The 27419-nt window shown below is 48.6% G+C and overlaps 1 protein-coding gene across 1 annotated transcript; it reads left to right on the forward strand.

Moving 5' to 3' along the window:
* Positions 1-158: 158 nt before the first annotated feature.
* LOC131211178 (serine/threonine-protein phosphatase PP1-beta catalytic subunit) lies at positions 159-25316 on the forward strand. The gene is made up of 7 exons (XM_058204551.1): positions 159-240; positions 1381-2077; positions 23290-23421; positions 23524-23739; positions 23814-23953; positions 24019-24357; positions 24435-25316. The coding sequence occupies exons 2-7, from the start codon at positions 2026-2028 to the stop codon at positions 24540-24542; spliced, it is 987 nt and encodes a 328-aa protein (XP_058060534.1). The 5' UTR covers positions 159-240; positions 1381-2025; the 3' UTR covers positions 24543-25316.
* The last annotated feature ends 2103 nt before the right edge of the window (positions 25317-27419 follow it).

Here is a 27419-nt window from a genome sequence, read left to right on the forward strand (position 1 = left end):
AGCCTAGGAACGCAGAAAACAGAGAGCAACGCAGAGAAACGGGAGAGAAAAGAGAAAAACAGAGCCCGGGAACGCCTGAGCGAAAGGAGACAATTGACAATTGAAATTTCGACAAACAATTTTGACGCAGAGTGGAGAAAAGTTTAGTTTTGACGTGACCGAAATTTTTCCGCCCGAAGCGAAACTTCCCGTGAGAAAAGGCTGCCTCTTCGTGCGTGCTTCGTTGGCAGCTCTGTTTTTGTAAGTGTGAAGCAATAGAAACGAAACAACGCCCTACCACACGACAGGCAAACAAGGAGTTTGACTTTTCTCCACTCCACCCGTCGCAACGATCCCGAGTGGTCATCAGCGCGAAAAGCTGGAAGTGAAAATTTTCGCATTCTCCATTGTACGGATGAATCTGTTGCCCAATCGCGGGTACCCGTCGGTTTAGCAAAAGTGTTTTATGTTCCGGTTCCGGAAGCGGTGACAATAGTCCATGGAAACAGGAAATCATTTGTTCGGGTAGCATAAAAAATCCATTCAACGAAGGAAATGGTGCCCTGCCCTTCTTCGCGGAAGTAGAAGTGAAAATTTATGCTCCTCGGCCGAGCCAATGGGAAGATATCGAGAACGGAATCCGAGTTTCGCAGCGTGAAAGATAAGCGACACGGTGGAGGGATTTCTTTTCTCGTTATTGTTCGACTTAGGTTCTCGCGATGGTGGTTGCCACTTGGTTCGCGGGTGATTTGGTTGCGCTTCGTTGCATTTTGCTTCCCCACGCGACTTTTCGTTTTGCGTGGCTCACCATCTAGTAAACGTAGTAAACGGCTTCCGGCCTCGTCGGTGGGTGATTCCGAGACCAAGACGCCACCTGATTCTGTTGAACCGATAGCCAAAAATATCGTAACAGCCGCAACACGCGCGCGCTCTCCGTATCGTCGCTTCTACACCTTCGTTCCGCGTCACTGTGTGTGCACATGCCGCGGGAGAGCCGTGTGGTTGTAGTGGTTGTCACCGGTTCTTTTGCAAGCGAACAATTTTGTTGTTTTCTTCATTGCGTTCAAACTAAGAGAGAGAGGTGTGCGTTTGTTTTGTTTTGCTGTGTGCGGTGGCCGCTAAGAATCGATGTGCGACACGGGGACGCCTTTTTCGTGCGTCATCGTTGCGCGTGTGTGCAACTCGCTGTGAACCACCTTTAGGCGCCGAGAGGGAACCACTCACGCGTGCGTACAGTGATACGAAAAAAAACCACAAAAACACATTTGCATCATTTTAAAGTTTTATTTCATTACTTCTGCAATCGCTTCAATATTATGTCATCGAATGCAAAAATGCTGCTCCTTATCAGCATTATGCGAGGCTTATTAATAAATCTATTTGCTACATTTTGTTTTGCAGATTTGGTGCGCACAAAAAACATAGCCTGAGTGTTGTGCAATAGAACAAAGTGCTGACAACGTGATACGCCCGCGGGAAAACAGCGTTGACACCGAGAGGCAATCTAGTAACCGTGCCCGAGCGAGGGTTGAAAAGTGGGTTGCCTGTTTGTTTATTAATAAAACACAGGCGTGACACAGACGAGCCGCTTCGTGTTCTCGGAACACTCCGGCCGGTTTAACTCACTATATTGGAGATTACGTTTTCCTACACCAAAAATAGTAAAACCAAGTAACGCTGAAGTGGAAACCCGCGAGAGATTATGAGCTTTGGGAAGCAGGAGTGACGAAGTGCGTGTGCTGGTGAGCAAGCTAAATTGCCAGTTCATCTAGTAAACCGTGGATTGCCGTTTGCTCGCATTCAGTTCAATCTGCGGGAAAATTCGCCAGTGCTTATTTTGTAGGTGATAAAATTGTGTGGTCCACGGAAAGAAAAAGGCGCGGGAACGGTGTGGTAATCAATCACCGCGGTCGACCGCAAACTGACTGACCGCGCGAGCCAATCATCGTCTGTCCGAAAGTGCCGGGCCCCTGGTATTGCTGAACAAAAAGGCTAATCGATACATCCCCGAGAAGTAACCCGTTTCGGAGCCACACTGCACTCAAAATGGTCGATCACGTGCTGGACGTAGACAATCTGATCCAACGGCTCTTGGAAGGTGAGTACGCAAAGCGGAAGAAGGGGATATTGTACCATATTGGTCCCTTCATTTGAAACACTCGTAGCATAAATCAAGCAGCGCAAGTACGATCCAACACATTACTTTGTCCCAATAGTTTCACAATCACATTGTTACTTGTACCAAACACTGTACTTTATTCGTGTGGTTATCATTGGTTCATACTAAACTTTCAGGACTTTGAAGGACTGTCACTACCTTGCACCACATTTTTCCGGTTCCCTCCACAAATGTTCACATCTACATTTGATAACGTATAGCGTCGTGGTAGACATTACTACTTATCGAGCGTATCACGCTCGATCGTCCGTACATGCAGCCTACACTTTGTCCGTCACTGTAAGCGCAACCATTGCCACCAGTTCCATCGATTGGTCTATTTATTCGTGTGCCAATGTAAACGGTATGAGCCGAACGCTTTTTTGGTGGGGCAACTGCGAAACCGGATGAAACTATTTTTGTGACGGATCACCGATAGTATCAGTTTGCGCGGTATTTTAATTGAAGTTCGATCCGTTATGCAAATGGATGCTCTGAGTGCGCCTCCCCCTGTTTCTTAGCTGTGTCCTGTAAGTCAGGAGAATTTTTCATGTTTTGCCATCTCTATTATTAACTTTGGTTCATTTTTTGATCTACTTCTGCACGTTTCGACACCCCAAAATGGGTTGCTGTTGTTTGTATCAAGTTTTGGAGCTAAAACGCTTACAACAAATCTCCAGTCAACGGTCAGTTGTTCCTAAATCACACATTTATCAACACGTCAACAAGGCACCCAGTTTGACTCTTGCCTCCCAGAAGCTAAATGCGTTGTCGGCAAACTATTCTTCATCCACCGGCGGATTGATGGTCGGAAGACCTATAAAAACCGGCCCCGGTATCTTGATGCCCTCCCCAATGTTTCCACTCAGCATTCCATGATGCCCTCAAACATCGATGCGCAACCGAAGGAGGAACGTAAGAAAAAATGTAATTAAGAAAGAACTATCCATGAGCGCGGGGCGTGAGCGGGTGTTGAATGCCGCTATCGGCCTCCGCAAATCCGTTAGCTTCTCCGGAGTGTGCTTCTGTGGGCGAAACAGAGCAGATGATGACCCGCATCCCGCCCAAACGCCTGCTCCTCAGCGGCGGCCCAAACCGGCGGCAGCAGAAACATGAATGAAGACGAAGACGCGCAAAAGGTGTTCGTCTTAAAAGAGACCCGCGGCTATGTGCGAAGGTGGTTAAAAATTTATTGAGCCACGGATGGGTGGCGATGATCTGATTTCGCTCCCTCCGCCACCACAACCGTCTCTCTTTCTCTCGCTAGCCGCACGCAGCATTTGTGGGGGTTTCTTTACCGCTCCATTCTATGGTAATTTCTGGTTGTGGGATCTCGCCGAGACGACGACCATTTAGCACTTTTTGCCGCTTGTTGCTGTTCGCTGAGACCACACCAAGCGAAGTCAATGCTTGATTTCCGGTGGTGGGTTTTGCGATGGGTTTTACATGTTTTTGCTACAAGCACTTTTTTCTATCCACTTCGGCTCCAAACGGGAGCGTGGTGCCGCCCACCAGCCGCGAGATGAAATGAGCCTTCACCGCACGGCACACCGTAATGGTAATCTTCATGTTTCTTAAAGCGTCCGACGCACCCATGCATGTTTGGATTCTTTTTTTTACATAGCTTTCGTCGTAGAAAGTACTATGTCAATTACTGTACTATTCAATTCTTGTCAAAGGAAGCTTCGCACCAGCTCAGAAATGTGTGTAACATTATCTTTCAATAACCAGGATGAGAATCTATTCGTGAGGTCACGCGCCTCCTAAAGCTGCCTTAATTGCATCCCCGCTCTGTTGATCGAATATAAAACGAATAAGATTTCGAAACGTGTCGAGGATGGTCAGTGTGGATTTCCGACCCTCCAACCGAACTCCGGGGTACTCGTTGGTCACGAACCGAGAAAGGAGTTCGCATCATTCTCTATTTGTCTTGATCGATTTGATGTTTGTTTTACGTTGTGCTGTCGCTATCCATTCGGATACACCTGATTTGGGTGCGCGATCCATATTTGACGATGGCCAATTTTTCGAATTTGGACAGCAACTAAACTCCTAATGCCGTGCCGAGGCCGAGTGCGGACTCAAGATTGTTTTTTGTAACTGGTCACTGCTCATCATTAGGATCCGCGTAGTAGCGTGTTTGGTTCTTAGCCTTAAGCCACCGTGTATCTTATTGATGATTGTTTACTCCAAAAGATGCGAGTTTTTGCCAAACGCAAAAAAGTGAGTGGACCCCAAACAACCCCACAGCTTTGACGATGCACGAGCTCGCTGTTGAGTGTATTGCCATACCGGGTCAAGAGTACCATAGCGTTATGTTAAATTTGATTCTTAAATTAAATATTCCATTCCTTATCGACCGACGTGGTGTTCGCTACACTTTCGAAACCTACCTCGGCCATGCGTTTCATGGTTATATCATTTGTAAACATTCCCTACGCTCAGAAATGACGCGGTGCGGTGCTCGTTAGCATAAATCACACCATTTTCTTTTGCGAACGCTTTCAAACACACGGTTCTGTGGTTGTTTCTTTCTTATCACGCCGGCAGCCGACCGGCAAGAGGTGACTTGTGTGTGCCGCCTGACGGGAAAATGCGACCTTCCGCCGTTGGTGTGGTGGTGGAAACAACGAAAATGGAATGTCAAATTTGGCTGAAAAACCTACGGTATGTGAGGCTGAGTGCTTTACGTGTATGTGCCTGTATCCTGTAACTGAGTGTGTTTGCCGATGCTCGTCATCCCTGGGTCCCTCACGTCTTCTTCGATTCGACTTTATGTTCAACCTATAAGCTGTTGGAAGGACACGTTTCCCTCGAAACTTTGGTTTGATAACATTCGGCAAAAATAACGAACAGCCCCACGAGGCCCATGGGAGGGCAATGTAAAAACATCACGATGGTATGTTCGACCGACAGTGATCCGCTTTTTCTGGGCATCATTCTGTATTTTACATTTCCCACTGCATTTTGGCCCACTCGTGCGTTCTCACACTGGCTTAAATCGCCCGGTGATTATTAATACTTTTCGTGCAAATATTTGAATCGCGCCCCGGATCGATTGGGTCTACGACTGTATGGGGCTATAAAAAAGTTCACGTGCCTAGGGTGAATTTGTTGTGCGAACACAACACAGCACGGATGCTAATGGGCTGGAGACGATAAAGAGGGTCTCTTTGCATAGGTTAAAAATAGCAGCCGACTGTGAAATTCACAATTTGAAATAGCACAGAACATATGGTTCCGGGAGAGAGAGAGTGAGAAAGATTCAGGCCACAAACGCAACTCACTTCTCGCGTTGTAATAGCGGCATCACCTTCATGCTACACGGTGGTGCACGATGCGAGGCCGTGGGAGGTATGCGGTGCTGGAAGAATTTATCAAGAAACTTGGGCAGACCAGACACTACCGCAAGTTGCTTCTGATTCGAGTGGAGACGCCTTGATTAAGAGACGGGTCGACTAAATATCGTTCACGATCGATGCCTTCGACGGATTCGCGTGTTGTTGTGTGACGATTGCTATTTTTATCGCGTTCCCTCAGTTCGCCAATGTAAATACGCTACCGTCTTGTTGTGCTGGGCTTGGGCGGATCTAACTAGTGTAACACCCCACGTATACGACGTCAGTGCCGATCCAGTTCGTAGTTTTGCTGATGCTTTATTTATGTTCCAAAACGTCTGCCCATCAACAAGGTGCTATCGAGTGCCTGGATACAGTTTCTCGGACCGAAGTGCGAATCAACTACGCCGACTGTTGATAGAGCGTCATTCAATTCGACGTCTTCTAACGGTGATCGATGCGATCGATCGCTGGAAACAGCGTGATGTTTATCGTTAGATTTTCGGTGTGTGCTGCTACTGTACCGAAACCCGCCCGTGTCGTGTCCTTTAACCAAAACAAGTTGTCCTTTAACTGTGCCATCTCTATTACTTTATGGCCACCGACTTGTTTCGTCCACTCACACTCTGTCAGTTGTTGCTCCAATTCAGTCAATATACTGTGATCCACGTGATGGCTGCGCGACCACCGTAAAGATCCATTTTTGGTGTGCGCCGTGCGCTTTGGATTTCTCGCTGTGTGGGGTGCGTGTTCGACAAATGGCATGGCACCATCGTAATATTGCACAAATGTCACCTTCTGGCTGGAACGCAGTGAGTCGCCGTGCGACCCCAACACGAAGCAAAGTATGCCACCCGCCGCATGTGTCCGCCAGCGGGAGGTGCCTTCTATTTTTAGACCCCTGTTTGTCGTGAATGTCTGTGACACTACTATCGGAAACATCGTTGCTTCCAAAAGTTGACCACTCGCCGTCGGCCACACATTCTGTTTGAAAGTATACTAACACGTGGCCGAACACGCAAAGCTCAGTCGCACGCGCGGTTGGTCACGTTGGGATGGGGTTATAGTTAGTGCGTTCTGGTGACCGAATATGTTATTTAGTTGGGGTTTAAATCAAACGCTCGCTGCCCAAAGTCGGCGCAAAGTGAGCCGAGTGCTGGACTCACTGCAAGGCTGCGCGATGGTTCCCGCCATGTGTGCGGTGCGCGTTCGTTCGAAATGTATAAAATCCGAACGGCCCGCATCGTGTTTCCAAAAATAGTTGTTACTTCAACCGGTTTCAGGTGGTTTCTGTTTTCCCGGTTTGGCGGCCATAGTTTTCTCGCTACTGAAAATAACGAAATAGCATCGGCTGAGGAAAAGACACCAAATTTACTTAAACTTTTTTTTCATTCTCCAACTCCGGGGCAAACGTTATGAAGGGCAAACAATTCCGTGTGCCGATAAAATAAAAACAACAACACCAAGGATCATGACGTTATCAGGTTTTTTTTAAACTCAATTCGCGGAAATGATAATGTTTCACGAGGGAGACGAAGAGGAAGTATACAATATGCCCTGTGGTGCGTACCATCGAGGTCGTGCGACGCTGATAAGTTGTGGCCAGCGAGATCTTGTATCTTATCAGGCTCAGCATATTTACTTCCTACCATGTACAGGTAGTCCCTACACAAGGCACCGCAAGGTACCACCGCGTCAAGAGGTGGTTGTGTTTGCGCCGCCCAAGAGAGAGATTTGGCGAATTTCAAAAGTTATTAAAAATCAGCATGGTGGAGCTTTTCCAAAGGAAACAACACCTAACATGCAAAGAAACTTCTTTTGCCTTCTGAGCGGCAGGGCTGATCGAACGCGATTTGATTGTGCCACATTTGTCGCCTAACGCTCTAAATCGGAAGCTAATTTTTTTTTCTACGGCTTTTTCATTACTCCAATTCGCACGTTCCGGCGAATCGGGGCCATTCCTTCTTGGTCCACTTCTTGACTCTGATGGCCGCCGCCGCCGTCGTTGTTGGGGTTTATTTTTACCATAGCCCATACCAATCTTTGTCGAAATATCTTATCCAATGGGACTGAGAAAGGCGCGCGACACGCGCTTCTTTGTGCGCTGCCGTGGCCTCGACGACTGGCGGTGGTGTCTGGCTAGGTGAGGTCTCGGTATGCGCTGTCGAATGCATGATGATTTGAGGCCAGCAAGGAACCCACCGTTGCATGGGGTATACGCTTTCTTCGGGTCTGTCCGTTGGTCACGCAATTCTGCGAGATCTGTGCAGATAATTCAGCATTCGCTTTCGATCCCATTGATTGCATTTTGGCGTATTTGCATTTGGCGCACTGGTTGCCGATTTTTGTCTCTCTGTATGTACAGTAAATCAGTGAGGGTCAAGATTATTGATAAGTTTAAGGGGGTGGTAAAAGCGTCTCACCCGTCGGAATTCCTATCATTGTTATCGTATAAAAAGTGCTCGCTCTATGGTTGGTCTGTCTAAGGCCCAAGGATAGTCCCGTTTGGTGAGGTGCACGAGAAAGAAAAATACCCTTCTCTGGTTTATTCCTAATCGGTAAGAGTTAGTCGGGAAACCCTAAAAGTAGGAATTAATAAACTGTGCGCAAGGTGCAGTAGCGTGTCCCGCCGAATCCGAATCCCGGTCTGAGTGAAATATTAAAATACTTTCACCATTATCCTAGTTTCAGTTGTGCTTACACACCCGGCTGCCCTTCCGTTTTGAGCTCACGTAGCTTCTTCTGGATGCATAATCGTCTTTTATTATCGGCAATAAGCTGCTACCAGGCTGGCCGAAGGAGGACGGCGCCGTACAGCGAACGGTCGAGACGGACGGCTCTAATCGTCCTCTTTGTGCTACCGGCAGCACTCGACATCACGCTCCTGGGGCATAGTTTCGCGATTATGTGCTTTCTTTGGCCCGAATTACCATACCGACCGACCGCGGCTTTATCGCTTCCCGTTCCCGCCGAATGTCCTTGACACGGAATGCACTCACACGCACACGCCCAGTGTCCTGGAAAACCTAGTTCGCTCGGCACGCGGCGCTCAACAGTTTTACGTCGGCCTGTGGTCCATTGGGGGAAGGCTCATGGTTTCGATCGATTTTTGGCCCTTGCCGGCCCTGGGTGGGTGCCCACGATCTCCTTCTGCATTGTATGCATTGGTGACCAGCAAAATGGCCGCCACCGGCGCACTCGGGAACTTGTTGCACCGGCCTTAGGAAGCAGCAGTAGCGGCTAGTTTTGCATATTGCTTTTAATCATGGCAGCCCGACGGTGGAGGGTCTTGCTTCTTCGTGCTGCTGCTGCTGCTGCTAATACAATTTAAAATGTCAAACGACGCACCGTGGCGCAGTTCTGTGATGCGCGCCATCCGGCCGATTCCTTGGCCGACGATAGCTGGTTCTGCTCACGTGCACCACCACAGCTGCCGCTCTGCCATCGATTCTTATCGCTACGGGTGTGTGCAGGGCCGGAAAACCTCGCCCTTATTTATCAGCGATTGAGAAAATCGATAGTTCTGCGCCGGGACGCCCCACAGCACACGTGTGGACGGACATAGCACGCGCGCGGTACACAACAGGGCTAGCTGGCGCTCTAGAACGCTTCCGCTATGGTTTCTTCTTTAGGCGAGGTCGGGGCCAGGCAAGCGTGTTGTGTGTTGATGTGTGAAGCCCGGTGAAGCACAGGAAGTCGACGCAGCCAGGATTGGCCGGCGGGACTGCGGTGTGTGCCAGTTTCTACCCGATATCCCGTTCCAGATTCGCCAGGTGCCGCCCAGGTTATGGGGCAGACTGGAGGTTGAATTTTTCAAGCACGCGCAAGCAGGTCCGTCTTGCTGCTATCCTGGCCATCGTTCGTTGACCATGACACCCGCTAGACCCGCGTGCCAGGGAATGGACGGAAAAAGGATTATTGTTGGCCTGGTATGTCCACCCAACGGGTGCGCTGCAGTCAAGCTGAATAATCGGCCAACACAGCCTCGCTTTCATATTTCCCCACTGGTGGCAGCACCCACAGTGGGCTTCCTTAACTCGAGGCCCGATTTTTCGCACTCTTCAGCGTCTTCTTTTTCTTTCGAGCCAGCATGGAAAGTGAAAAGCGTCAGGCAAAAAGCACAAGTGAGTTGCTTGCTGCGCCATGGATAGGCTCCTTCGGGTCAGATTCGACCACTGATAAGAGGCGCGCAACGAGTTAGCGGGGGACATCGATTGAACAGCCCGGCGGCGCTAGGGACATTGTTGTGCGGCGCCTGACTGGAGGTGTCCTTTGAATTACGAATTTATCAAACATCGCTACCGGTGCCGCTGAAAAATGTATGAAATGCGAGATAAGCAAAAGTAGCGTCGCTTCTTTGCGGTGGCCAACGAAGGGCGTGACTTATGCTTAGAATGCCCCTGGAGGTCCTCGTGCTCGGGTACGAGAAAGATGTTCAACTTTGAAAGTCGAAGCCCGCGGGCCTAGATTTTCTTTTTTTCTCAACAGTTGGACAGTTGTGGAGGAAATGAAGCTACATAAATGAAACATAACCCACTTCGCTCTGGTACAGACACAAAAGGCAAGCTGAAAGCTATATTGCTATTAAAGCTGTATTGCTACGCGGTGGTGATTCCATCGATTGACTAATCACACATTAATAATGTCCGATTTCTCTTCTCTCGAGCGGGCGGGCGGGCGGATGGGCACCCTTCGAGGTCCGGAATGAAACAAACATCCCGAATCTCCCTCCTTCACGGAAAACTGTAATATTAATTTCTCCCCCAAAAACCCTCGGTGAACCGTGAACCTGTGTGGTGCCCTCCACAGTCTCTACCCGAGGTGCCCTCTGATCGAAGAAAAGGTCCAACGCCTCTTTCGAGTGCTGACGTGCGGTTGGTCATGTGAAAAGGTGTAAAAAGGTTGTAGAAACGCAATGTACAGTGTTCCGTGGTGTGTTTACAAATAAATAAGCCAGCAACCGACGAGGGCCCGACAGTAGCGTGTTTAAATCATGTTTTATATAGTTCAAGTAGCTGCGTGGCACTGCCAGCGGTGGGATCTAATAAATTTGGATTTAAAACATTTCGTTTCGATACCTCCTGAGGCAGACCTTGAACCAAATGTTCTCACCCAAAGTGGTTCTAAGAAGGTCATTATTGTACAGTTTAAACATGCTCAATACACACGACTAACGGTGTGAAACGCAGTAATCATGAAAATAGAGTACGACGTTGCGCGCGCATGACCGCTCGTTGAGCCGATGGCACCGGCCGTGTACCAACGTGGTATTTTTAGCTTTCATTTTGAGCCGAGAAACTGACTGTTTTTTTTTACAATCAATCCGCCCTTCGTTTGTGGGGGGTCGTGCTGGAGCCGAACACGCCTGGAGTCGGCCAGGGGGGGGAAGACTGAACGAGTTCCTGGCATCTTCACCGTTGTGCCCGCGAGCAGTGGGCGCTTTAGCGAAATTTGGAAAAAGTTATGAAAGGTAGATAATTACTTTGAAACTTGTTCGTTCGGTCTTGCGTTCGCGTCCCGTTTTTGGGGCCAACGCGTAGACTTTCGGTCACCAAGGGTTGGTAGCGGCACTAGTTGGACCATGTTGTAGCTTTTAATAGTGAAAAGTTGGTTGTGAAGTTTCTTCGCCTAAGCCGCACCATGTGAGTAAGCGCGATGTGAGGTAATTGAATCGAAATTTCAGAGCGATTACGTAACGAATCCATAAGGCGTTTGGGAGGATGGTTTGGAAAGACGAAGGCGAATCGTTTTTTTGTAACGTTTAAAATAGGTTCTACTGTGGGGCGTGATAAGCGATTGATGACTATTTCCCCAAAATTGCACAGATTACACTACCGAGATCAGATCGCTCAAGGCAGAACCTTATAGTGTACTAATAACCCTGCTTTATGACTTAGCCGTTCAGCTACTTATATTCGACCTTTGGCATGCTTTTGATGCTTCGCCAGCTTTTTTGTCTAATTTTAGATTCACGCGCACTGAAGAAATACCAATACCAGAAATGTCAATCGTTTTGTAATTTTACCGTTCTTCAACAAACGTGTTTGGTTTTGGGTTAGCGCTTGAGTTCGAGCGCTGAGTTCAAATGGTTTATGGTGGGATTTTCTGTTTATTCTACCCTTGAATGTTATTGCTTGCGCTGTCAATCAAGCATGTGTTGCTGTTAGCTGCAGCTTGCAACGTTGCACCGAAAGCTGTCGGTGACAGCCTGTGGCATCAGCCAGGGACCGGTTCAGGGACAAACACGTTGCTTAGCTCGTAAACTCTGCACACTGGCTCTAAATGCGAGTTTATCCGCTAAATCAATCGATTCCGTTCGCCAGTGGTCGTTACGGAAGGAAAACTATCAACAACTGAAATTATTTGCGCCCGTTGTCGGTGGCGTGGCACGTAGGTGTGTTTGCGTGGACCGCGTGTAGAAGATAGAACCGTTGCAAACATATGGTCATAATATCGTGTGCAATCTGCAAAACATTTACCAGGCAGCAAGGCCACCAGGAAACAATATAAATTCTTCGCTGGTGTGCCGTTCTTCATTCGGTTTGGTTTAACAGTATGGGATACTGTCTCTAACAACAGCTGCACATTGCGGAAATTGCCCCGAACAAATTAGTGAGTCGCGGTGATGTCTCGTGTTAGGCTATGGCGTGTCTGTTCGATGGCATCTGGAGAGGTTACTTTCGCATTAGTTGCAGGGTTTCAACCACCATAACTAGACATTACAGAACCATTCTTTAGGGGGCTTATGCCATTTTAAGTTCAATATATCCTTTCTAAGCCTTCGATTAAGACAGCAGACAGTGGCAACTATTCGCAGCTGAACGTGGTGATCAGTCACTCCTGGCAGTCACTTAAATGCAAAACCGTAAAGCTCACCCATTTGAAATGGATTATCCATGCGTCATCGGTATCGACCTACGCGCAACCGAGCGCCACGTTTAGCCGTTAAGCGTGTTTAGACTCAAACGTTTCAGCGAGATGTGATCATAGTGCCAGGACCACAGCACCAGGCACGGCTTTTTACCAGCACACTCTGCATCGAATTAAATGACCGTGAAGCGTGTGTCGAAAGTGCGAACATGACTTATTTGAATGTAATCATTCATTTGATTGGCATGCTATCGTTTCCGTTCGAAGAACGGAACCAGTGCATTTGAGAATCGATTAGCCCAGCGTTTGGAATTTACCGCCAAAGCAAGACCCACATAGACCGCCGCTTGTGGGGGGGTGGTTCAAGCACTAAATAAACACCCACAGCATTGGCGGCGCGGTGCGTGATCACTAAAGCGTGATGATGTTGCCGATACGCGGAGCTAATTACCAGAACTCAACGGCCCCGGTCGGGTGGTAGTGTAGGGTTGGGCACCTAAATGAATAGGTTCAACTTCTCGGGAGGCTTACAATTGGTCATTGTGGCTGTGATGCTGCCGGGCGCGGGCACTGTAGCTGGAAGGGCTTCCCTTACGCTCAGGCCCTCAGGTGTAAGATGCAGTTCTGGAACGTGGGTTCAATTATGTTCCTGCCGTGCCGTCGCGCGCACTGATTCGAATCGTTCTCGGTACCCGCTCCGAGTTGCACGGAATGTTGTCGAGACGGAAGTGAAGCGGGGTGCCCACGGAGGGGGGAAAGCCGGCCGCGCGATACAGTTTGTTGTTGTTGTGCACACTGATTGAGAATGTGTTTCCCGTCGCCGAAGCCCATCGATTAAAGGCACGCGGCGCAAATCTAAACACAGCGCGAATAAATAGTGTGGAAGCCGTGGAACAAAAATGGAGAATTCAAATCGACTCTCCGCTGCGGTGGTGGGTGCGGGGGTTCGCGCCGGACACGCCTAAGCCAAACGCAGCTGAGGGAGGTGCACGTGGTTCGCGCCCCCCCGAACACGCGTTTTGCGTGTGTGTTTGCGCTCGCCAAACCAGCACATGCCGCGCAACAACGGGTTTTAACTGTTCGGCACTACACGTGACTGTAGAGTTAACCCTACCCGAAGGGGACCTGGAACGCGTGCGAAGGATTTGCGGGTTGTTCCTGTGCATTTCGCTACACAGCTTCGTGTCAACGACAGACGCTATCTTTGACGTGCCGGGCGATATCTGGGCCCCGAAATGTTGTCCACATTTTTTTTAATGATTTTGTGTGCTTTAGCGTAAATAAACACCCCCTTCTTTGTCAGAATCATCTCGATGAGTTACACCTTTTCAAACTCTGCTCGCTAACAACGGTTGCCCTCTCGCCATTAATCTTGTCCGCATGGCGGCGGGCACCGTGGATGTTTTTCGCGCTCGGAAAGCGATACCTTTTTGGTGGTATTACATATTTATCACCTCTGTGCCGTGCTCTGCGGTGTGGCGCGCGGCAAATGAGCCGGGTTTCGGTGTCATTTCACGACACACGGCCTCCGGGCAGTGAAGAATAGCAAGCTATAATGTGCCCTGCCGCACTGTGTGTTATGTCATCTCCCGGGCGAAGAAGTTGTTCCGAGTCTCAGATCCCGACCGCCGCGGGCTCCGTTGGTTTTCCATCCGTTCCACGTGCCAACCAAAAAGATGTCGGACCTGTGCAATGTTTTTTCACTAAAATATACAGCCCAGAGCGTCAGAGATGGACGCCCGTCGACGGCCATGGCGTCGTGCTGAAAATTGAATTTTCATCCACCGGCAAGTAATTCAAAGCCGTGTGATGGTGGTGGTGATGGGTGGCACCGGTGGGTAACCTAGGCCAGTTTTGCCGTGGCCCCCGTTCGGGCGTCATTTCATCATTTGCGGCGGATATTTGATAAACACGGGGCCACGGGCACTGCGGCCGGGTGTGGTTTGTGTAATGGTTTGGCACACACTAAAGTAACGTGCTTTAGCCGAGCGGCGTTATTTAAGAGCGCATCCCACCGAGAGGGTAGGGTGTCCCGTGCAACGAGATTCCAAGATGTGCGCCAACAGCGAAATGGAAAGTCCCGTCCGTCCCGTGCCGTCATAAGACGCGGCGAAGCAAACGGAAATTGGCTTGCTGGCTCAATTTGTGCACAGCAATTACAGTGTAAATGAAATTCCCTCCCGCCAATCTGGCGTAGACCCGGGGAACCGAACCGTGGAGAGCGACTCTCCCACGGAGGGTGATTATTGGAAAATCGATGGAAAAATCTTTCACCCGGCGGCGACCCACCATCTGGTGGTCGTTTTTTCGAGCGTAGAATCTGTGTTCGTATTTTTTTTTTTTTTAGTTTTGAACTTTTTTTCAGCTCCAATGTAGCGAATGCTGCCAAAGCTGTAGAGCCGCCAGGAAATTGAATTCCGGGATGCGCTTCAAATCATGTCGGGTTCTCCTCGTTAAGGTACCACGGCTGGGTGTTGTAATTAAGGCCACTGTAGGCCACCGTAAGCTATTTTGTAATCCACTGACAGATTCAATTGAACTATTTACTACCCAAACGTCAAGACGTACCGAAAACGTTATGAATCACAATTTCTCTTTTTGGTGCCATTGTTGATGCCCATCTACTTTTCCGTCGCGATCTGCATCCACGATCTCTTCACTGTCTCATCCAATGTCGTTCTACTTTCAAACCCTTCCATCCACCTCTCAGTCAGTAAAGCCATTTGATTTATCCGAACACCCGCCCGCTTCACACGTTACATCACTACTCAACTATCGAAAGTACAAGAGCAGCATCGAAACTGTGCCGCCGCATGACACCCCTTTAGAGCCAGTAATCGTGTCCACCTTCAAACGGATCGTGACTTCCGGTGGCTGATCTTAGCCCATACCCTCTTCAACCATGCTGTGGCCACTAAGGCCTCATCTCGTCAATTTCAGCCAAATGTGTCGTGAATCAAATCTCTCCATCAACCAAACAAATCGAACTGATCGAAACCGATTAAGATGAAGTGTGTTAAGCCTTATTTATTTGTGTTCTTTTCTTTTTCTTCTCTTCCTCTTTTTAATCCTGCTGCTTTACTGCTACTCTGGATTGCGTTAATTTGCAACTGCGATTCGCTTTCGTAACGACTGCGGCTGCAACCAACTGTGTATCCGCAAACCCCCACAACACACACCAACACACGAACGACGATGCAAATGCACACCAACCAAACCGAACAAATACAATATCACGCGCCCCTTTATTAACAACACATCAAAAAACAACAAACGTTCATGACACTTACTCCCATTGGTTCCGTCCCGTGGTTGCCACGTTCTTCGCTCTCTCTAACTCCCTTGGCTCCGTCGTTGTGCGATGAACTACTGTGCCCTGATGACTTACATGTATGTGTGCGTGTGTTTTTGTTGTTGTCAACTATGTCCTTTCTGTGTCACTCATAATCCGAACACACACACGTCATTGTCAAAAATGGCCAACTAACGACCAACGGACACCAATCTGCCCGGGCGATGACAACTACACCACGACTGCGCCCCCAAAACAACTGTCTGCTAATGAATGTGCTTCTTCTTCTCTTTGCTCTTGTTGGCGTTTTTCTTCTTCTATTGCTTCGATCTGCTCCCCGGGCCCGACTGGTGGGTGGGTGCTGTGCCACGTGCACGCCACACAATCTTCACGCACCGTGCATCTCTGCGGCAACCGCAACTCTGCAACAACAACCACCTTGCGCTTCGAATGTCTGTGTCTGTGTGTATATTGTGTCTATCCTTCGCACTCGTTGTGTGGCCCGTTTGCACACGCCGCCACATACACATACACGCGCACAGCTCACAAACTGCAGCAGCAACAAGCGCAGGAATCGCGGAAAAAGGGCAAACTGAAAGAGATCTTCTCGCACGACTTCATGGGTATACTATTGCGAAAATGCGTTCCCCCGGAACGGCGCCAGTTCCTATTGTTTTGTTTTCCATCTACCACCCCCTGTTTGTGTTTGTGTACCAGTTACCGTAGCGTTTACATTTGACTAGCCATTCCCTCCTCCTGTGTTGCGTTGCGTATGGTTTATCGTTTTTGGTTTCCGTTGCGAGTTGGTCTAGTGTGTTGTGTTACGTTTGGTTTCGTTTACTCCCGTTTACTGCCCGCCAGTAGTAGTGCTCCACGACGGTTCTAAACTCGGGTCTCTAAGCGCCCTCCGTTTACTCTTACCTCTGCAACTTCGGTAATGTTTGGTTTCTTCTTGTAAAACACTCTCTGTATCTCCTATCGCTCTTGTCATGTGCGCGCCACCGGTGCGGTGTTTCCAACTAGCCTAAGTATCTTGTTGCCTGTGTTGTCACTGTGTATCGTTTTTCCTATCGCTAGCCCATCATTAATAGCGCGAATCTGTCGCGCGTAGGCCACCCTTTAGTTTTCCTTTAGTTCCGCATTTCCGTTGGTTGCAGTTGTGGCAATGGTTGTGTGCCGACTCTCCTCTGATAACACTCGGTTCATATACTACGTAAGTTACTGAATCTTACGCTGCACATCGAAATACGGCTGGTAAAACAGCACGGTGTACGGGTTCTGTTGGAACCGACGCATTTCGAAGCACGTAGATCTACGCAGCCCGCAGGTACGTGTGTGGTATGGATAGTAATAGAGAAGTCGTGTTTTACTCTGAATTAATAATAATCGAACTAAAATCAACTTTTCCAGTTGCATAAAAATAGTTAGAAAAAAACCACACGCCCATCGGAGGAAAGCAATTACTGGCCGCAGTGTCCCGGTGCCGCCCCGGTATCAATGACTCAATTTCGGACTAAAAACGGGAAACGTACGAAATTATTCATTTTCCATTACAAATCAGAATACCCGGCGTGGTACTTAGTGACCTTCTTCACGCGATCACGGGTGTGTCGTAATCCATTAGTATGCTAGCGGTGAAGTGCTCTACTGCGTGCCTTCAATGCCATACGGACAGCAGTTGGGGAATCCGATTCGATGCGAAGGATGACCTTTTCTTTCATTTGATTTTAATCATTAATGGACATTCTCGATATTATTAGTAACCCTTGTGACGATGATATCTTTTTGCGGAATCGACTAGTGACACTGCGACGCTACGATGATCTGCTACAGTAAGATACACTAAATACTTGATAGATAGGAAATTTGTGAAAGTGCGAGAAAGAAAGAAAAAAGGAATTTGGACGCTTCTTTCTTTCGCTTGCACGTTGCATCACCATCCGCGCTCTGCCGATCGCATTTTGCCGGTGATGTATGTAAATTCCTCTGACGGGTGGATCAGTCATTTGTAACCCTCCGCTTGTTTGCCGAATGACGTACAACAGTATGAGAGCGACGGCAATGGTAGGCCCTAGATAGAACTCGCACAAGTTGCTGTTTTTCGCCGACGAGGCCTGTTTATTCGTTTCGCGGGTTTGATCAATGTTTGTGCGGTGCGCACCCCGCGGGCTAATGTTGCCGTCAATGTCATTATCATAAGCAAATGCAAGGTGGTGGTACCACGCACGCAAAACCACCGACCCGGCGGAGAAGGTTATGCTGTGGATGAGTGCGACATTTTATTGCGATTATTGTGGTTACTATCGTTTATGACTTAATTGGGTAAGAGCGCGGATGGATTGACTGATAAAGCGCCAGAGGGGTGTTACGTTCTGTTGTTGCGAGCTTCGCCGGCGCAACCGAAGAGCGTTTAGGTGGTGTGAACGGGGTGCGGGATATGTAATGTACCCGAAAACAGCCGCCTCTCAACACCGAGCACGGCTTTGCGTGGAGATAAACATGACACTATCACGCAAATGTGTTAACATCTTGAAAGATATTACCTTGTTGTCATTTTGTTTTTCCAAAAACCAGGACCAAATCTTTTATGTGGCATTGCGGTCGGCAGATGAGTTGGAAAAGGTGTAGTAGGAATGGCCAGTTGTTGGTGGATTGCGTAACAGACGACCGATGCAAGTAGACGGCAAACGATGTGATTGTTGACGGTAAAAGCAGGATTGGTTCCCATTGCTTTCAGCGCAAGTGCCTTTCACTTCCTCCATTTACTTGATGAGTACTGCATGAAGCGGTGGCTCCTTCTCTTTCGGTGCTATCTATCCATCTGAAACTTTTTTTTCACGATGGAGAAACAAACATTGGCTTCGCTGGTGGATTGTACCCAGCGAAGGCCAGTTGGAGTTTCAATTTTAATTTCATTATGATTGCACGATGGGACTCGGAGCTTATCGTGGCGAGTCATTAAGAACGCCTGTAGCTACAACCTTCTGTTGTAGCGTCACGATTTTTTGGCTAACTAACACGCTGTCGATCGATTACAGTACAACCCACGAACGCTCGTGACTATCGACCCCCGCCGAGACGCTGCTTAAGAAGCCGAAAAGTAAGATCGACCAACAGCGCAAAGCGAACACACGCGCTGGCTTCCTCCTTATCCCAGCCTCTGATCCATAATTGAGGGAAGGTTTTCCGAAACATTTCCACTACCGCGTTTCTGGTGGTGAGGATGAGTAAAACGATGATACGTGTGCGTAATGATGGAAACCCACGCGCACGCTTCCTATCCTATCTATCTCCGCGATCTTTTTTGCGTGGAAAAGAGGAAAACATTGGATCCGCCCGCTCTTGCCGCGTGTTTGGCGCGTGGGTCAAGCGAGAATGATTGATTGTTGGGCGCAAAAAAAGTTGAAACAAATTGTTGGAAAAAGCACTAAAAGATTGAACTTTCGTGCTGTGCTTTGGGGGCGCTGTAAATAGGTGGAAAACGTTCTGAAAATGTTCAAGCTTTCTGTGGCACAGCCTACAACGGGCACCAGGCGTCTCCATCGGGCCGTGGAAATTGTGCGTTGTACTGACACGCACACATATCACCTGTAGATTTTCCTGTCCCTTACGACACGACGAGTGAAGAGTTATGTAACTTTAATGTATTCATTGTTTTGCTTGTACTTTTGCAACACATACCGCAAGCGGAAAATTACATTGTATAACTTCTCTCTGGCATTGCTGTTTTGGTTCAAGCATGTTTGATTGTCCGTCTTGTAATCTGTTGAAAGTGGTAAGGTCATTTGAAGAATAAAATTGTATCCGGTGCAGGAAAACTTTTCTCCCAGAGAGTCTGTCACCTAAAACACACCCGTACCTAATTGTAGAACGTCCTCCCCTCACGAATATGTTGCTCTCGACCATGCTTGCCCCCGCTGAACCTTTGTTATCACCCCGTTGAAATTGCTCGTTGATTATTTGTCTTAGCAAACTTTCTGCGGTTGGTTTTTCTTTGTGTTGCTGTTGCTAGTCTTGCAAGTAGTGTTGTCTTTGAATGAATAGACTTTCTGTCTTGCTGTGGACTGGCCCCGATAAAGATCTTTACCGGCAGAGTTCCATGACGACATTCGTGTAATGGTTTAATCAATTCTTTTTCTGCTCTTTCGTTTCAGGTCAGTATTTTGGATTCCGTAGCGCGCGCGCGCCGTTCGTGGCTGATTTGGTAATGTAGTTGGCAACATTTTTGTGGTGAAGCAGCAGATTTTGGACCTTTGCAAAGCGAAGCTCCGAACCGTGAACCGACCAATGGGGGTTACCAGCAACCATGAACACCTTTTTTTAATTTTCTTCATATTTCGTTGCCCTTCGTCGTCGGCCGTAATCCTAACGCCTCCGGAGGAATACGAAACCTACTACTCATTTCCAGCTACCGTCCACTATGCGCTCCATTTTTTCGCGCTCCTCTTGAAACGCTGCCAATTTTGCAACTTAATTTCTATGCTAACGAACCGTAACTGGCGCGGGGCCACCACTCGCCATCCTTGTTGCGCCACTTGGGGTAACAAATCTGCGGCACGGCGGTTTTCGAAGCGCAACGAATCGTCGGCCGTGCGCACCGTCAGCAGTAGGGAACGGTTTAGATTTCTTCGTCCATTTTTCATCCACTGTCGCGCAACGACGATTATCATCGCCATGCTTTATGCTGCACCAATGAAAATGAGGCGGATGCGCGCCACCTACAGAGGTCGCGCGGTGTCGCAATGTGGCGTAACGGAGTCTCCATGGACGACCCCGTGACCACCATTCGTCAAGTTGAAGTTCATGGCATCGGTCCAGCAGCTGCGAACGGTTTCACCGTACTATTGTTTATTTACTCGGCACCTGCCGCCACATCTATCACTGTGTGAGCCCCAACCCGACCCGAGGTGGTCACTGTTATTTACTTTGCGCACCAACCCTCAGCGCGCTTCGAGCTGAGTCAGGGTCAGATTTTGTGTCCTCACCAAACGGCGGTGATGGTTGATCTCACTCTACAGGGGGTTGTACAGGGCATTACTTCCCTGGCCAACGCTCTTCGGTTTTCAATCCCATTTACGATTTAGAGCTATAAATCCATCACCACCTTCCACCATTCACCGACAGGCCGGTGTGGCCAACACTGTGCTGGTCGTCGCGCGGTAAACGCCGGTAATCAGATGACAGCACTCTGGGGTTCTCGTGAAGGGGTTTCGGCCATTGTGCTGCGATTGATAGATTCGATCGAATCGGATGGATGGTTCAATAGCAAGCAAATAAATGGGTGGTCAAAATAGTTTTTATTTCCTCTTCGGAATCGATCGGACACTTTCGGTGGTTGCACCACTACACGGTGCGTCCTATGAGTTCCGGGGCATAATTGATTGGTTGCATTTATCGTTTGTCTTTGGTTGTTGTCGGAAGGAGTGGGTTAAACTTAAAGTTCCTAATTGCAGGTGACTGCTGTAGGTTTAGACCTATGTTGAACGATTAATATAAAAAGTAGTACTTTCTTAAAGAAATACTAAAATTACTAAATAAGCTAAAAATTGTGCCTGATTTTGGGTCTTTTTTCTGGTGCTTTAACTTATAGTCCGGGGCAACGGGTATGCTCCGGACGATGTGACTCCGGAGTTGTAAATGAAGATTAGGGGGTTTTAAAATGCATTCTGGCCCGCATTTTGCTGCCAGCATTGAGTCACGCACTTGTGGTAAGCTTTGCATTTTACGTGCCACTAATCGGGCGCACGCTTTACATGGCGCCCACTTAGGCAATGCAATGCCCGTCACGCAAGCAAGCAAAATAGCCCGTGGGCGGATTACTTCTTTGTCGTTGTTCCCAGCGTCGTTACACTTGTTGTGATGGTTGCGCAAAGGTTATAATTTTATCACGTTTAGGTCTCATGTGCGGCCGAGGCGCCCGGAGTTCCCCGTTCCGTTCCGGTCAATCCATCCCATTTTGCATCTCTACGTAGCTCCACCGGTTGCGCAGAGGCCAGTAGTTAGTTACAATTATTTCCAGCGTTACCTACGAACAACTAAAGTCACGCGAGACACTCGCCCACGCTGGGCACGATTTCGATGACGGGTTCGATTGCTCGACTACCCACACCTGACGTCATTACTGACCGGCACCAACCGCGAAGTTCCACATGCTCACGAAACAATCGTTACACGGCGACTGGGGTCTGGCCGTGTCCCGCGCCCTCTGTGGAACTGTTTTCCCAATTCAATCGACGAATTCGCCGAATTACGAAGGCGTAAATTAGGCTCGATTACAACGACCTCCGTTGCACACGCAGCACGTGCCCATCACGCATCCATATAAACTGTGTAACGCGGAGCGGTACTATTGTTCTGCTGTGCTGCCAAGCCTTTTACTAGCTCCGCAATTCTACACCCTCACTGGCTCAATAAGAGAAGCCGTAGTTTGTGGGAAGGCAGCAAATTGGAGCGAACCTGTTTTCTCATGCTTCGGGGCGGGGCGAGCTGCCGCGCGCCAACCAACAACACGAGATCGTGGAAAAATAGAAATAGCACAGGCGCTCACCTAAGCGCCACACGGGGGAACGTTGGTGTGTGAAATAATTCCTCGTAGCTCTAATATTATCGTCAGCTGGGAAGCAGCACACCAGGGAAAAGTGTAATTAACACATGTAACACGCTGCTCTACTCTGATTCGGTGTGCCAGTGTTTGCGTGTTGACGCTTTTCTCTTCTACTGTTCCCACGTCTACTCCCCGGGGACACTGGTTGTTCCCGCGCACCAATCCGCAAATTATCGGCAAAGGATTAAATTACTGTGTTAAGGTAACGATGCGATTGATTAGCCATCATCAGCCTAAACTTGAGATTATTGTTTGGTAGTAGTAGTTTGAAAAATCTCGACCCTAGACCTTGAACATGTTCACGCTTCGTCGCTGCTTGAAGGAACTAATTGATTTTAGGAAGAACCATGGCAATTTTCCGAAGCTCCGTGGCAGGCTGTGTTTGTCAGCTCGTTGTCCCGTTGACCAATGTTGCAGTCAACAGAGAAAAGTACAGCGGATGACACTTCGCTAGTAATTAGACCTCAGTCTTGCTTGAATGCAGTGTTACCGGCGGGCTTAAAATAGCCCACTACTAGCAATAGACGGGCCCCGAGAGTGTCGTTTGATCGTCCGGCGTTGGCAGCAGCTAGCACTACATTGCTGGTTTTTATGCTAACCAGTGCTTCTAATACCGCTTCAAAGCCTTCCGACTACACGGAATAGACCGACTGGAAATTATGAACGGACATTGTGATTGGATTAATGTAGTTTGTATGGGTTAAATTTTTACCTGTCTGCTCTTTTGAGCCACCACATGATCATCAGCTCATTTGCTGGACATCTTTTGCGGCCTGTTGATCGCGACGACCGCTATTTCTCGATGATGCTTAGTTAAAATTGAGATAAACTTAATGGAAACCAACACAGCAGATATTGGATTTCGATGCTAAAACAACAAGGTGGCAAATCGACTTATTGAACAGCAGTTGGTTCCAATTAAAAAAATAAGGTCTGCCAGAGAACGTATTAGCTCTGATTCCACAAACTTATCCATTTGCCATGTGCCTTATTTGATTTACATTAATTTACTTATCAACTCGTTTGCCTCTTTTACTCTCGTTCACAGTCCGGGGATGCCGCCCAGGGAAGTCAGTCACGATGCCGGAAGAGGAGATCCGCTCGCTGTGTTTAAAATCTCGTGAAATTTTCCTCCAGCAACCGATCTTGCTGGAACTAGAGGCTCCACTTAAAATATGCGGTAAGCCCTACGCTGCGTGTGTGGCCGGCAGTTTGGTTTCGTGTCCATCAAACAACATTACTAACCGCGTGATGATTTTCCTCTCTGTTTCGCTCCGTGCAGGTGATATACACGGTCAGTACACAGATTTGCTTCGGCTTTTCGAGTACGGTGGATTCCCACCGGAGGCCAACTACTTGTTCCTGGGTGACTACGTCGACCGGGGTAAACAGTCGCTGGAAACGATTTGTCTACTGCTAGCCTACAAAATCAAGTATCCGGAAAACTTTTTCCTGTTGCGCGGAAATCACGAGTGTGCCAGTATTAATAGGATATATGGTGAGTGCCGGGTAGGGCGACCGACGACCGGCGGCGTTTAACCTGCGTGTGGCTGAACTATTGATTCTTTCCAGGTTTCTACGACGAGTGCAAACGGCGATACAATGTGAAGCTGTGGAAGACGTTCACAGACTGTTTCAATTGCCTGCCCATTGCCGCCATTATTGACGAGAAAATCTTCTGCTGTCACGGTGGTCTAAGCCCCGATCTGAACGTATGTTCCGTCGAAGGCGCAATTGGCGCTGCCAAAAATACTAATGTCGCCACTTTCTTTTGCAGCACATGGAGCAAATCAAGCGCATAATGCGGCCGACGGATGTGCCCGATACCGGTTTGCTGTGCGATCTGCTGTGGAGCGATCCGGATAAGGATGTGAAGGGCTGGGGCGAGAACGATCGTGGCGTGAGCTTCACGTTCGGGGTGGACATTGTAGCGAAATTTTTGCTAATCCACGAACTCGATCTGATCTGTCGAGCGCATCAGGTGGTCGAAGATGGGTACGAGTTTTTCGCCCGCCGGTCGCTGGTGACGCTGTTTTCTGCACCCAACTACTGTGGCGAGTTCGACAATGCCGGCGGCATGATGTCGGTGGACGCAAATCTGATGTGTTCGTTTCAGGTACGCCCTCGGGCTGTTTCTCTTCGCAGATTCCTTTAGTAGCACCACCAGTTCATCTTTGTTCGTTTCATTTCTAGATTTTAAAACCATCGGAAAAGAAAGCAAAATACCAGTACAGTGGCACCAGCAGCCAACGGCCACAGACACCCCAGCGCAATCAGAATCCAACAAATAAACGGAAATAATAATTCCTCTCCCTTCTCAACCGCTACCTGACGCGACGCGGCAAGAAAAAATCATCAACAGCAGCCGCCGCCAGCACGACCGCCAATGCCATCGCCAGCACTAGCCTCACAACCACCACCAGCAGCAGCAGCAGCAACGTCGATGACGAAGAAATCACTCTGACCGCCAGCACCGCGGTACCATACGACCCGCGGGCGGAGAGTTTGGCACACCAGAACGGACCGGAACCATCTGCAGCACCCAATACGGCCTTACTACCTTCATCGACATCATCATCCCGATCGTCTTTGGTGCTGGATAAAATCCCCTCAAAAGCAATAATGTTTACCACCGACGAGCGTTCTAACGGCGTACCGCAATGCACCAGGGCGGCACCGGGTTCGCTGTCACGTCCGGCCACACCCTCGATTGCTCGCTGCGATGCGCGCAGCCTTTTGCTGGAGGCCGAAGAGGAAGAAGAAATGGAGGTAGAACAACGGGTGGGAAGTTCGCTGCCACCACCTCCGCCACCACCTTCGATACAGACAGTGCCGATCATGCAGCTGCAAGCGGTCCATTTGCACCAAACGTCGTCCTCCGGCCGCCCGCGCACGGCGTCCACGTCGGATGGGACGACTTCTTCGGATGCGCACGGTTCAGGGCGTATCTGTTTTTCACCGCCTCCGCCAGCCGTGGCTACGACTGTGCCATCGACCAGCCGACAGCTACCACACTATCCACCGGCGGTTGCACTCCCGAAGCCCACACCGCTGTGGGTTGCACCGGCTCCTACAATCTCCAGCAGCAGTAGCGGCAACAACAACAACAACAACAGCAGTACCATGTTCACGGGGAGCGGTGGCGCACGTTCCGTGCAGCCGCCTGCCGGAGATTTGCTGTATTCTGCCGCACCATCCACCATCAGCGTCACGACCGGCTCTGGCAACTGTCCGTCTGTTGTTTCCTCTACCGTTCCGATTCTGCGAACTTTCGGTTCCAAGCGCCAAAATTCTTTCGGCAGCTAAGTATTTATTTGAATCGATTTCCCAAAACTCCGCTTTTCGCTTGTCAAGTATTTTGGCATATACGATTACATGCAAAAATTCGAGCTAATTGTAATTGTGTGTGTTGCAATGAACTGTGTAATTATATTTTTCAAGAAAGTAATTCGATTTCGGATTAAATAAAGCTACAAATAAGCGGACCATTGACAAAAGGAACTTACGTAGAACCGGCGGAAGCTACAAACTCGAGTGCAGGTTTTCGATTGCTGCTGGGTGCTGGAGGGATTTGCACGACGAAGCATTTAAACGCGATCCATGTGCGAGGCGCGCTGTGAGGCAAGTACACAAAATGAAACAATAAATGGCGGTTACATGTGATCGCTAGTTGAGCACTAAATCCGCACGAGGACGGTGGTTCCGAGAGCGGGTTGAGATTATTACCGAAAGTGCAAAAACAATGATGATGATGATTATTGCGTCGAGCCAACGGGACAGCGAGTGAGAAAGTGAGAGAATGAAACGTGAAAGCGATTGCGAAGCGTAATACAAATTTGAAACAAAATAACCTAGGCTTAACACTGAACTACTATTTAAAACCGTGAAAAACGAGAGCAACTGGAAAGCGAACAATAAACAAACCAATAAGAAGGAGCGATCTGCCTAAAGCGGTAAAACACACACGGTCTAGCGAGGCATAGTAAACGGTATGCTGAAGGGAAAACATGCTAAGAATTTATGCAGATTAGCAGAGCGGCGGTGAAACTGGAAAGCGTAGAAGACCGCTGCCTATAAACCCAACCAGTGGTCAGACTGGCACTGGGCACTTTAGGAAAGCCACTAGCATACACCAATAGGCGGAGAAAGAATGGACGGGCAAAGTCCGAGGATCAAACTGCATACTTCATCGCGAGTGAAAGCAAAGAGTGATCATTTATAAAAATACGCACGCTCCCCCCCAAACACACATGCAAAATCTCGCGGGCGCATCGTACAAGCAGCAATAAGATCACAGATCACCTGTTTCGCCACTGATCAACACCCCATAAACACATACACACGCGAAGAATAAGCTGTTATCGGTGTGTTATTATTGAGCTAGGGACTAAAGCAGTATCTGTAGCTATAGTCGACATACAAAACAAATCATAAAACATATTCAGCGTAATGAGTGCTGGCGGGCGCACTTAGCGTTCGTTGGCATGGAGACAGTGGCGCGAGTGATCGTGGTCGATGCAAGCAAAGTGGTAGTAGAGGTATCCGGTAGTTGAGGTCGTCCAAGGTAGGGAAAGGAGGAATCGAAGCACCGTCCGAAAGCACCAGTGAGCCGTCTGTGGCAAACGCAGTGGCTTTCTGGAAAGATCGAGATTAGGGAAACGAACACGACGGTAACAAGGGGCGACCTATGGAGAAAGCATTGCGTGGCCGGCTGGTGAATGGGAAGGAGTAGGGAAAAAGAGAAATATATATACACGTGCATATATATATGATATACTATACATATACATACAAATAAAACATACACAGGCATAGAGAGGGGGCGCGTACAGACACGTTCGTGACATATTTTCCGATTACTTTCGATTAATCGGTTTATTGCCTTCTGAAAACTAAGTAGAAAGTATATTTTCCAAAACTCTTAGAGTGACGTCACGGCGAAAGGGGAAAGAAACATTGTGAAACCAAAAAAATGGACCGCAAGAACAATGATGCCGGTGGCGCCGATGGAGAATGTAAAGCACGTGAAAGTGAAATGATGAAAATATTTAGTGTTACCACTATCTGTAAAGCAAAACCACATCCATCACTCACTAACACAGCACTCGGTAGGGTGCGATTCGGATTCGGTACGCTTTTCTGTAACGGAAATGGTTATGCTTTAAGCCCGAAAGGAGC

The sequence above is a fragment of the Anopheles bellator genome, chromosome 2, assembly GCF_943735745.2.
Source record: "Anopheles bellator chromosome 2, idAnoBellAS_SP24_06.2, whole genome shotgun sequence".
Taxonomy (NCBI): Eukaryota; Metazoa; Arthropoda; class Insecta; order Diptera; family Culicidae; genus Anopheles; species Anopheles bellator.

What these genes read in the sequence shown, in the direction of transcription:
- LOC131211178 (XM_058204551.1), top strand. Translation starts at nt 2,026, where the DNA reads ATGGTCGATCACGTGCTGGACGTAGACAATCTGATCCAACGGCTCTTG. An exon ending in CAGTATTAATAGGATATATG is followed by an intron (nt 23,740 to 23,813) that starts GTGAGTGCCGGG and finishes GATTCTTTCCAG; the next exon opens with GTTTCTACGACGAGTGCAAA. An exon ending in GTCTAAGCCCCGATCTGAAC is followed by an intron (nt 23,954 to 24,018) that starts GTATGTTCCGTC and finishes TTTCTTTTGCAG; the next exon opens with CACATGGAGCAAATCAAGCG.